The sequence below is a fragment of the Zalophus californianus genome, chromosome 7, assembly GCF_009762305.2.
Source record: "Zalophus californianus isolate mZalCal1 chromosome 7, mZalCal1.pri.v2, whole genome shotgun sequence".
NCBI classification, from domain to species: Eukaryota; Metazoa; Chordata; class Mammalia; order Carnivora; family Otariidae; genus Zalophus; species Zalophus californianus.
Window position 1 is genome coordinate 40,834,197 of NC_045601.1, and position 12,410 is coordinate 40,846,606.

Sequence of the window (12,410 nt, forward strand, 5' to 3'; positions counted from 1 at the left end):
GAAAAGCAGTCACTCCCTTGTCCCTGGTCTCCGGCCGCTCTCCGCGCTCACCCGGCCTGTGACCGAGCATTGCTATCTCTGGCACCCGACCCCGTGTTGAGTCTCCAAACCCAGCAGATCCCTGCGGTGCACTTCCGCGCTGCTCCTCCCGGGGGAGGAAGGGGAGTCTCCCCAGCTCTGCCGCTTGTTGGGTCCCTGCTGGAGGAGCAGTGGCCCGACTGGGCCGCGGATCACAGTTTACGGCAACCCGAAGCTGAGAGCCCGCGCCTCTGCTCCGTCTCTGCAGCCGGCTTCCCCGCTCCAATACCTGGGAGCTCTGGTGCACTCAGGCACCCCTGGTCTTTCTGTGACCCCAAGGGTCCTGAGACCACACTGTCCTGGGAGGATTCCACCCCCTGCTTAGCCAGTGCAGCGACGTCCCTCGCGGAGCCGACTTCTAAAAGTTCCGATTTTGTGCTCCGCGGCTCTATCACTTGCCAGAAGCGGCCGGCGGAGGCCCCCTCCCCCACCATCTATCCTCCGGAATATCGCCTTGGATTCACTTCTCCGCACGTCCTACCTTCCAGTAAGTGGTCGCTTCTCTGTTCAGAGAGTTGTTGCTACTCTCCTCTTCGATCTGCTGTTGAGTTCGTAGCTGTTCAGAATGGTTTGATCCCTATTCAGCTGAATTCCTGAGACCAGAGGAAATCTAGGTCTCCTACTCCTCCGCCATCTTGCTCCGCCCCCTCTTCTGCCTGCTTTTTAAAGATTTTTCTGCTTACGGTTGTTTTTAAGCAGTTTGTGATATGAGTGGATGTGGTTTCCATCATGTTTATTTTGCTAGAATTTCATTGAGCTTCTTGAATCTGGGAATTTATAATCTTGATTAAATATGGGAACATTTTGACAACTATTTCCTCAGTAGGACTCTTCTGGTCATCTCCCCTTTTGAGAGCTCCAATTTCATTTACGTTAGGCTGCTTGAAATTGTCTACACTGATCTGTTCATTTTTGTCCTAGCATTTTTATCTCATTTCTTTTGCTGTGTTTTTGGGCTCATTAATCTTTTTTGCAGTGTCTTAGTATTTTTTGGCTTAGTTACTTTATTTTTCATTTCTACAGGTTTGGTATGGATCTTTTATGTTATCTTCCGTGGCTCTCCTTACATGCTGATGGTTTTTTTTTTAATCTCCTTGAGAGTATGAAATATAGTTAAAATAATAATTTTATGCCATTATCTATAATTAAGTCATCTGTGTTATTGGGTTGATTTTGATTGATTTTTCTCATTAAAGGTTGTATTTTTTACTCTCTTGCATAGCTATCAGATTCTTATTAGATGTCAGACATTGTAAATTTTACGTTGATGGATGTATTTTAAAAAGATATTCTTGGGCAAAGGTGAGTTATTTGAAGAAAATTTGACCTTTTTGATGTTTCCTTTATGCTTTGTTAAGTGAGGCTGGAGCAGCCTTTAATCTTATGGCTGATTTTTTTTTTTCTAAGCAATAGCCTATAACTCACTGCCTCCTGGATTACAAGGTTTTTCCACTATGGCTGGTGGCAATACCAACTCTTCCCCCTCCTTGGGGATTTTATTCAAATGCTTGCAGTGATCAGTGCTTTGCTGAAGATTCAAGTTGAAGCCTCTGCAGATTTCCGGAGCTCACTTTGTAGCTTTCTTCTCTGCAGGATTCTGCCTTGTAAACTTTAGCTGCCTTTACTTCTCTGTGATCAACTCTGTTCCAGCTCCCAACTATCTCCTTAATTCAGGTGGACTGCTGGCCTTTGCTTAGATCCCCTCCCTATACTGGAAGCTCTCCCCAGACAGAAGGATGGGTCAGTCATGGAGCTCACATTGTTTTCTCTCTCAGAAATTACTGTCCTGCCTTGCCTATTGTTAATTGTCTGAAAAACCATTGTTTTGCTTAAATTTTTCCATTGATTAAGGCAGTAGGATACATCTGATCAGTATTAACTGCATCTTGACCTAAGTTTATAATAATTATCTCAAGCTTTTTTCTGTTAGTAATTTTATTTTCAGCCATGTCTGTTTTGTTACTTAATAATTAATTATTCTTTAAGTTTGACTTTCTTTTTTAATTATCTTATTTTATTCTTTTCTCATTTCATTTTTTAACTTTTTCAATTGCTTTATGTTTTGTTTCAGACTGGATTCTTCAAACGTCTCTCTCTCACCCTTTTTTTCCTCTTACCCCTGAGGGTTGTGCTTATTTATTTATTTATTTTTGCTAGAGTATGTTTGCATAGTTGCCATGTTTTTTTTTTTCTTTTTTGAGCTTACTATAAACAGCTTTGTTCCTGCACTATATTGGTTGCTGTAGTGTGTATGACTGCTACCATACTCCCTTCCCTTGGTTTCTGAGACTTTTCCCCCAGACCTATCGCTATAAGGCTGGAATACCCTAGTCTGTCCAGCTTTCTGAAGTCTGACAGTATGAGGAAGCTTAGCCTAGGTTATGGTGAGTCCTTGTGAGAACCTTAATGCTTAACCTTTCTGAACTATTGGCAAATTGCTTTATCAACGTTCGTCTCTCCTGGTGAGGGAATTACCCTGTTCCCCTGGTGTAGTTTTCTGTGGAGTTCCACTGGAGAAAGTTAGCTGGCCTGAGTTTTCACTTTGTTCACTACTACCATCTCAGAAGAGGAAAAGATAAGGATGCCAGTTCCCTTCTTTTTGTCTTCTGGGGTGTTTGAGAATTCTCAGAATTTTGTGAATTCACCAGTATTGTATTTGGGGGCTAAAAGACAGGAGCCAGAGCTTGTTATTTTCCCAGGGTTTTTTGTTTGTTTGTTTTTCTCAACTCTTTGCTGCTGGTGATTTTTTTTTTTTTTTACTTTGTTATTTTAACTGATTTAGAGGTCAAGCACTTTTATGTTTGACTTTGGTCCGTCTTTACACAGAAAGTACTAAGTTTTATTTGTGGATAATTATGTGTGAACCAAATACATTTTGTTCCCCTTGGTAATTACTTTAACTTCAGTCCTGTGTTTGTTTGTTTGAGTGAATGAAACAAATTTTCACTGTATCATTTTAAACTATACTGATTTTTAATACTCTTTTTCCCAGATACCATGTTTATGTGGCAGTGCCCCATGTTTGCTGTGTCGATGCTGTCCTAGTGGAAACAACTCTACTGTAACTAGATTGATCTATGCACTTTTCCTGCTTGTTGGAGTGTGTGTAGCTTGTGTGATGTTGATACCGGGGATGGAAGAACAACTGAATAAGGTTAGTTTTGTTTTGTTTTTTTTTAATTGATCAACTGAACCTGTAATGAGTATGCTTAAAACTGATTGTTGGGTTTTGGAAATCGTAATGTACAAAGTAAGATAACATGTAATTCCAGTTTTAGTAATCCTTAATCTTTTAGGAAAGAAAGACAATATAAGACTTACATAAGCTTTTAACTTCTCTGATGGTGGTACAGATAATGTGCTGTGGTAATGAGAAATAAGTAATTCTAACCAGTTAAATGTCAGAACTCAGTAGGTCTCATGGAAGAAGCAACATTCTAAGAATGAGTAGAACTTTTGTATGCAGAGATTGAAAAATAGGAAGCAAAATGAGGATAAAGAGCTTGTTGAACAGAATATGTATGCTTTAGGAAGACTGATCTGATCATTAGAAGTCAAGCAGTTAAATGTGGAGGCTCTTTTAATTGTATAATCAAGAACTGTATAGGGGGCCTGCAATAGCTTTTCGGAATATAGAATTAACTGAATCTGGATTTAAATATTGGCAGTGATAGAATCATACGTAATACCCAGGTTCTGATTTTAGACAACTAGCATGAAACTGTTACTGTTAACTGGGGAGGGGAGGTGTTTTATTTTTTAAAAAAAAATTTTCAGGGAGTCAGGTTGTAAAAGGAGATGAGGAAAATATGATTCATTTAGTTTATAAAACATTGACTTAGGGATACTGCACTACATACATGTGTGAGAAAGTATGTTTGTGTATCTAACAAGAAGTAGAAAACACAGTATGTAACAAAAAAGAAATCCTAGCTAGAGGTGTTTTGGGAATGGAGATGAAAGTTGAAACCATGGCAGCATATGCTGAAGAAGACCATTCAAAGTATGAAGACATAACTTTGACAAAAGCCGTTATTGAAAGGGGTTGCTAGAGAAAAGGGAACCTCAGAAGGAACAATGAAAAAGGGTGAAACAAGTGAATGCCCTATTGTGCAGACCTTAGAAAGAAAGTATTTGACATCATTACTGTCTTGAAAAAGCGATTTCTTTAGAGTGCTGGAATCAGAAGTAGGAGGAGAATCAAACAGCCGTGAGGAAATGTATCCAGTAGGTATAAACTGCTGATTTGAGTATTTTTGTAACAAAGATGGTAGTCTCAGAGGGCAGCTGAGTTAAGGAAAAGATTTTTTAGGATGAGATTTAATCATTTATATTTTGAGAGGGGTTAAAGATACGGGCTTTAATCTGTATAAGGGCGAGAGGGAGAAGGTGATCAAGAAAAGGTATGGAAGTTGGCTTTCCACCAAGACAAGACAAATGACAACAGAAAATTTGAGTTTGAGAAAGAATATGGCAGTGGACCTCCATTTTAAAGCACAGTATCTGCTTGATGTTGCCTATGGGGTAAGGAAAATGAGATGATTATGATTGTGAAAGTAACTAGCATTGCACATGGTAGATGTGGATGACCAGTTAATGTTACTCAAGTCCTTGGGTATAAGCAAAAGACATATTTATATGGTTTTGTCATGGATCTGGTTGACCATGGTTATAATTAGTTTAGTTGGTGGATATTAATTCTCAACACCAAATATTTCTGCTTCTCTGCTTTCTGAAGGTCACCAATGATTTGCATTTCCTAGAGTGCTTGTGAGATGTGGGGCCATGTCTCTAGTACTTACTGATCAGTGAGTTGTGAGTTGAAGAAATACACATCAGCCTCTACTTACTGGTACAAGATTTCCTTTTTTATCTGTCACAACACATACATCATTTGAAATGGTGGCTTCCCCAACGGCCTGGACTCCTGAAATGACTATCAGAACCAGTTATGTACATGTACAAGAGGAAGAACTATGCCTTTGCTGTTTTAAGCCACTGATATTTGGGGGTTGTTATTGAACTAGCTTAACCTCACTAAACTAGGTGGTTGAATTAACTTAATGATGGAAATTCTCCATGTGTGTCCTGCTTTCATACAAGGGAGTGGGATAATTAAGGATGCCTAGTTGAGTACATGTTGCAAGTGATTATGGGTAAGTACATACTGCCATAGGGCTTAAACTGGGTTGGAAAGGTGAGATTTAAGTGAGACCAAGAAAGGGTTACAGACCATGTAGGAACTAGCAAAAGGAAGTAGTGCCTCCCCATTAGCTTAAATACAATTGTAAGTTCTTGGTTTTAAAGGCACAAATTAATAGTCCTATTTTGACATATCTGTTTGCTTTAACATTTTCTAGAGGAAATAATTCATCCTCATATGTAGGAGTAGTGTATGTAGTTCTGAGGACTACTCCCATTTATTTCACTAAAGGTTCTTTGTTTTGTTTTGTTTTTTGTATTCTGATTCCATTGTGACTTTCTGTAATGGCCATCAGTCTTTTTCAGATTTCTAAGTTAAAAATAAAATCAGTGCCAGCTATTTGTTAATCCAAATCCATTCATTATCAGAAATAACACTTGTAGGGATGCCTGGGTGGCTCAGTTGGTTAAGCATCTGCCTTCGGCTCAGGTCATGATCCCAGGGTCCTGGGATAGAGTTCCGAATCAGGCTCCTTGCTCAGCGGGGAGCCTGCTTCTCCCTCTGCCTCTTCCCTCTGCTCGTTCTCTCTGTCTCTGACATACATAAAATCTTTAAAAAAAATAACACTTGTAGAATTCAGAACTCAAAATGTATTTAGGTCACATTAGCTCTGAGAAGCCATCATTGTTCTCTTCAGTATTTAGAAGCTGACTTACTATATAATTTCTTAATCTTTTATTGATTGCATTTCTCTCTTATACAAGTAATTCAGCATATCACAAGAGAATGCACCTTTTAGGAAATTTAGAATAAGTCTGCAAGTCAGAATAAACATCCAGTTTTGGTTCAGCATTTGTAGTTTTTCATGGGCTCGAATAAAGTAAAAAGAGAGTTAAATGTCTATCTGATGAAAATGTTCCAGACTTAACTTGCTTACATATTCAACATAAACTGTAAAGCAAATTTCTGTTTTCTAAACCTTAAACTATTTGATTACCTAGAACTTTCATTTTTACTTGAAAAAATTCTACATCATAAACTCTTTGTTTTTCTAGATTCCTGGATTTTGTGAAAATGAAAAAGGCATTGTTCCTTGTAATATTTTGGTTGGCTATAAAGCTGTGTACCGTCTGTGCTTTGGCTTGGCTATGTTCTATCTTCTCCTCTCTCTGCTAATGATCAAAGTGAAGAGCAGCAGTGATCCAAGAGCTGCAGTGCATAATGGGTACGTCTTTGAATGATACAAAAGTCTGGGTAGCGTTTTCTCAGTTATTTTGAGTCTGTCTAAAGAAACTTTAAGATAGTCATGGAGTTTGCAGGTTTATTTTGTTATTCATGAATGACCAGGTAAAAATATCTTCTTGTCTCTACTGAGAATATCAGATTTTACCAATATAAATATTAAATAGTAGTCTTGGATTACTTATTGGTATAATCTCTGATGCATGATGTTTTATACTTCATCATAAAAAGAGAATCAACTGGGGCACCTGGGTGCCGCAGTCAGTTGAGCATCTGACTCTTGGTTTTGGCTCAGGTCATGATCTCAGGGTGAGATTTATCCCCACCTCGGGCTCCACACTCAGCGTGGAGGGAGTCTGCTTGAGATTCCCTCTCCCTCTCCTTCTATCCATCCTGCTTGTGCATTCTCTCTAAATTAATTAATTAAAACAAAAGAGGGTCTGCCATATCTGTTACTAATAACGAGGAACTCATTCCTCCTCCTCTTAGCTCTTGGTAGATCAGTCTTACTACATGACACTGAACTTGGTTACTTAGACCTACAGTGCAACCAAAATGAAAAACTTTAATCCTCAGCAGGGTGATTGATTGTCTAAATGGTTGTACTAGACAATCTAGAAAGAAACTTCAGGGTCCCTCTTTTATTAATATCCCTTAATGTAGAGCATCACTTCTGGTACTTAATTTGAATGTTTTGAATTTTATCTGTTCTTTTCTCCCCATAATGAACTAAAAAAATTTTTTGAGTATCTGCTGTTGCTTATTTTTTATTATGCTACCGAAGACAGGAAGAATGAACAAGTGAAATACAAATATTAGTGAAAAATGTGCTGTGACAGGTTGATTTATTTTGTCCTTGTAGTCATTGGTATTTGTTTATTTGTACTTTTACAAATATATTTATTAAATGTATTTTTAAACACTTCTCAAAATGCATCACAGAATGGCTGTGATAACTATTCCCTGTGATAACACTAGTCAAAGTAGCATGCATGTAGCACTCTTGGAACCATCTTCGTTACATGTGTTTTCTTTTTAATTGAGATAAAATTAACAAAAGATTGTAGATTTAGCATATACAAAGTGTTAATTTCATACATTTGTATATTGCACTGTGATTGCCATTGTAGGGTTAGCCAACACCTCAGTCATGTCACATAGTTATTATTTCTTTTTTGTGATGAGAATAGTTGGCAACTTTGAAGTCTGTAGTAACAGTTTTGCTGCTTATAATCACTCCGCTGTGCATTAGATCTCCAGGACTTACTTACTGGTTGCAAGTTTGTTCCGCTTAATGACATCTCCCAGTTCTGCTCCCCCCACGTACCCCATACTCTGGTAACCATTTTATTCTCAATTTTTACAAGCTTGGCTTTTTTAGATTCCACATATGAGTGATACCATACGGTATTTGTTTTTCTTCGGCTTATCTCAGCGCAATGCCTTTGCAGTTCATATATGTCCTTGCAAATGGCAGGGTTTGCTTCTTTCTCATGGCTGTATAACATTCCATTGTGTATCTATACCACAGTTTCTTCATTCATTGACACACACACAGGTTGTTTTCGTATCTTGCGTATTGTGAATAATGCTGCAGTAAACATGGGAGAGCAGGCATCTTTCTGGTATCCTGTTTCCATTTCCTTTGGATATAAAACTAGAAGTGGAACTGCTAGATCATATGATAGTTTCTATTTTTAATTTTTTGAGGAACCTTTATACTGTTTTTCATAGTGGCTGAACTAGTTTCCATTCCCACCAACAGTGCACAAGGGTTTCCTTTTCACACATTCTTGTCAACCCTTTTTACTTCTTATTAATGATAGCCATTTCATTTTAACAGGTGTGAGATGATACCCCATAATGGCTTTGATTTACATTTCCCAGATGATTAGTGATATTGAGCACTTTTTCTTTTTTTTTTTTTTAAAGATTTTATTTATTTATTTGACAGAAAGAGGGAGAGCTGGAACACAAGCAGGGGGAGTGGGAGAGTCAGAGAAACAGGCTTCCCACCAAGGAGGGAGCCCGATGCGGGGCTCGATTGGGAGCCCCTGGGATCATGACCTGAGCCGAAGGCAGACGCTTAACGACTGAACCACCCAGGCACCCCGATATTGAGCACTTTTTCATATACCTGTTGGCCATTCGTATGTCTGCTTTGGAAAAATATCTAAGTTCCTCTGCCCATCTTTTAATTGGATTTTCTGTTTCTTCTTGATTTAGTCTTGATAGGTTGTATGTTTTTAAGAATTTATCCTTATCTTCCGGTTATCCAATTTGTTGACATATAATCCTTCAAGCAGTTTCTAATGAATGTATATATTTTCATAGTATCAGTTGTAATGTCTTCTCTTTTGTTTCTGATTTTGAGTATTCTTTTTTTTCTTAGTCTAGCCAAAGGTTTGTCAGTTTTATCTTTTTGAAATACCAGCTCTTAGTTTCGTTGATCTATGTTTTTTCTGTTCTGAATCATGTTTCTTTCCACTCTGATATTTGTTACTTCCCTGCTTCTGCTAATTTTGGCCCTCTTTTTTCTGGTCTTTGAGGTATACAGTTAAGGTTATTAGAGATCTTTCTGTTTTCTTAATATATGCATTTATCACTATATACTTCCTCTAAGAACTGCTTTTGCAGCGTCCTGTATATTTTATTTATTACGTTGTGTTTGTATTTTAATTTGTTTAGAGATAATTTCTCTTTTGATTTCTTTGATCTCTTGGTTTTGCAGGAGTGGGTTGTTTAGTTGGCACATGCTTGGAAATTTTCCAGGTTTCCTTTTGTTGATTCTAGTTTCACTCTGTTGTAGTTGGAAAAAATACTTGGTATGATTTCAGTCTTAAATTTGAAAAGACTTTTTTGGGTCCTATCGTATGATATGTTCATCCTGGAGAGTGCACTTAAGAAGAATGTATATTCTGTTGCTGTTAGATGGAATGTTCTGTAAATGTGTTAGGTCCATTTGGCCTAACATATGGTTCAATTCCAGCATTTCCTAGTTGATTTTCTGTCTGGAGGATTTATCCATTGCTGAAAGTGTGGGGTATTGAAGTCTACTGTTTAACATCTGTTAGTATTTGCTTAATATACATAAGTGTTCCGATGTTGGGTTATATTTACGATTTATGTATTTACGATTGTTGTATCTTTGTGGAGAATTGAGTTGGCCCCTTTATCTTTATATAACAGCCTTGTCTCTTGTTACCTTTTTTTTTCTTTTAAGATTTTATTTATTTGTCAGACCACGAGCAGGCAGATCAGGCGGAGGGAGAAGCAGGCTTCCCACTGAGCAGGGAGCCCAATGCGGGGCTTGATCTCAGGAGCCAAAGGTAGCCGCTTAACCGACTGAGCCACCCAGGCATCCCATTGTTACCTTTTTCGTCTTGAATTTTTCTTTTGTTTGATATAGGTATGCTAACCCCACTTTCTTTTGCTTTCCAATTGCATGGAATATCCTTTACTATCCCTTCACTTTGAGCCTGTGAGTGTCCTTAAATCTGAAGTGAGTCTTGTATGCAGCATATAGTTGGGTCTTAGTTTTTTATCCATCTAGCCACACCATGCCTTTTGATTGGTAAATTTAGTATATACACATTTAGGGTAATTATTGATACGTAAGGCCTTATTAGTAATATTCTTATTCATTGCTTTCTGGTTGTTCTGTATTTCCATTGTTTCTTTTTCCACCATTTCTGCCTGCTTTTGTAAATTGGTGTTCTCTGGTTCTTTTGTTTCCCTTTATCTTTTGTGAATCTACTGTGTAGGTTTTTACTTTGTGGTTACTGTGAGGCTTACATAAAACATCTTTTAGATAAAACAGTCCATTTAAGCCGATAGCAACTTAACTCCAATTGTATATAAAAGCTCTTATCCATTTACTTCTTCCCTTTTGTACTTTTGATGTCATAATTTACCACTTTTTATATTATGTGTTAACCTAGTATAGTTTTTTAATACTTCTTACTAACCTTTATAGTTAAATATTAACATGTCATCCTATTATAGAATTCGTTTCCTAGATCTTACTGTATATTTATTTTTACCAGTCTGTTAAATACTTTCATATGTTTTCATGTCACTGATTAGCATCTTTTCATTTAAGCTTGAACTTTGACCATTTTTTGCAAGGTAGGTCTATTAGTGGTGAACTCAGCTTTTATCTGGGAAAGTCTTTATTTCTCTTTCATATCTGAAGGATGACTCTGGTAGATAGAGTATTCTTGGCTGGCAGTTTTTTTCTTTCACAACTTGGAATGTGTCAGTCCCCTCTCCTGCCCTGAAGAATTTCTGCTGAGAAATCCACTGATAGCTTAGTGGGAGATCATTTGTAGATTAAGATCCTCTTTTTCTCTGGCTGCTTTTAGGATTCTCTCTTTTTCTTCCATCTTTGACAGTTTGTGTTTTAGAGAAGGTCTTTTGCATGGAGATAATAGCATAATCTGTTTAGAGTTGTGAACACGGGTGTATACTTCCCAAGCTTGGGAAATTCTCCGTTATTTCTTTAAATAAACTTTGCCCCCTTCTTTCTCTCCTCTCCTCTGGAACGCTAATTATTCTAATGTTCAGATACCATAGATCAAATGGGCTTTCTTCACTCTTTTTCATTCTTTTTTCCTCTGTTCACTACTATCGAGTTATTTCAAAATTTGTGTTCTCTAGGTTGCTGATTCTGTCCTACATTTGATCTACCCTGCTGCCAAGTGCTCGTTTGCATTTTTCATTTCTTCCATCAAATTCTTCGGCTCCAGATGTTGGTTCATTTTTTATGGTTTCTGGCTTTGCTAAATTTCTTGTTTTGTTCATGTATTTTTTTTTTCCCTCATTTTGTCTTTTTGTGTTTTCTGGTAGCTCATTGAGTTTCCTTAAAGCAACTGTTTTGATTCTTTATTCGCTAGATTGCAGGATTCCATGCCTTTGAGCTCAGTTGTTGGATTATCATCTTTTGGTGTTGGAATGTTTTCTTGTTTTCATGTTCCCTGTCGTTTTGTATTGTGGCTTGAGGTAGCAGCTATCTCAGGTCTCTACTGGTTGCCCTCATATGGGGTATACTCTTCTTGATCCTGTTATATGTATCTGGGGTTCTCTTTGACCTTGTATTTATACACTTGGCACACACTTCTTGCTCCCTTTTGTGGAAGAAATCTTAGGCTTTTATGACTTCTCTGGTTCTTAAAACTCACCTTGCTGGCTACTGGAAATCTTTTTGTTTCCAGGTGGCGGCAGTACAACTCAAGTTTGTGCTTTCTCCCTTATCTACAGATCATGGTGTGTTTTTCTCAGAGCACTGTCATTACTGAATTGGCTCTTTCTGCCACACTTGGGAGCACAAAGAACTGGTGGCCCAGTGGGAGGTGTGGGTTTAGTACTCCAGGTGTTTGGGGTCCCACATAGCCAGTGGAGATATCCTTGGCTGAGGATCTCCCAGAGACTTGTGAACATACTTCCTGCTTAAGTCCTGAATGTAGTTGGCAGAAACTGTTCCTTTAATGGTTTTTGACATTCTTATCTGCTGCTTTCCCCATCTCCTATCTCCCCTTAGGTCCTGCCTCAGTAATCTGGGTGCTTCTGGAGAGAAATGGGTTTCTCCAGAATTGTCCCACAGAGTTGGGGTAGCTGTCACTCCCAGCTCTCATTTTCCCCCATGGGAGAGGTTGCTGCCAGATTGTGTCCATACTGTATTGCCATGGTGTAGGGGCGGTGCTGACAGAGTTCCTCTTCTCTCTGCTGCACTGAAACTCATCTCCCCACCCCACCCCCCGACACACACACACGCCATGCTGGAATCTTACCTCAGGAGGGCTAGACTTTTATAAAGTGTCTCTCATTCATGGATATTTGCCCCCATCGGCACTCTAGGTTTTCCCCAACTGGCAAAAGCTGGGAGGGGTTAGGGAAGTTTATTGGTTCTGCAGCCCATGCCAAAGTCTGTCTGCCTATTACCAAGCAC

At 38.4% G+C, this 12,410-nt stretch overlaps 1 protein-coding gene across 1 annotated transcript in view; it reads left to right on the forward strand.

Annotated features, from left to right (window-relative positions):
• SERINC1 (serine incorporator 1) overlaps positions 1–12,410 on the forward strand; it is a 42,913-nt gene that overhangs the window by 21,655 nt on the left and 8,848 nt on the right. The window contains exons 2-3 of the mRNA XM_027604151.2: positions 3,071–3,232; positions 6,277–6,446. Of these exons, the coding sequence (XP_027459952.1) occupies positions 3,071–3,232; positions 6,277–6,446 (332 nt within the window). The remainder of the gene's footprint in view (positions 1–3,070; positions 3,233–6,276; positions 6,447–12,410) is intronic.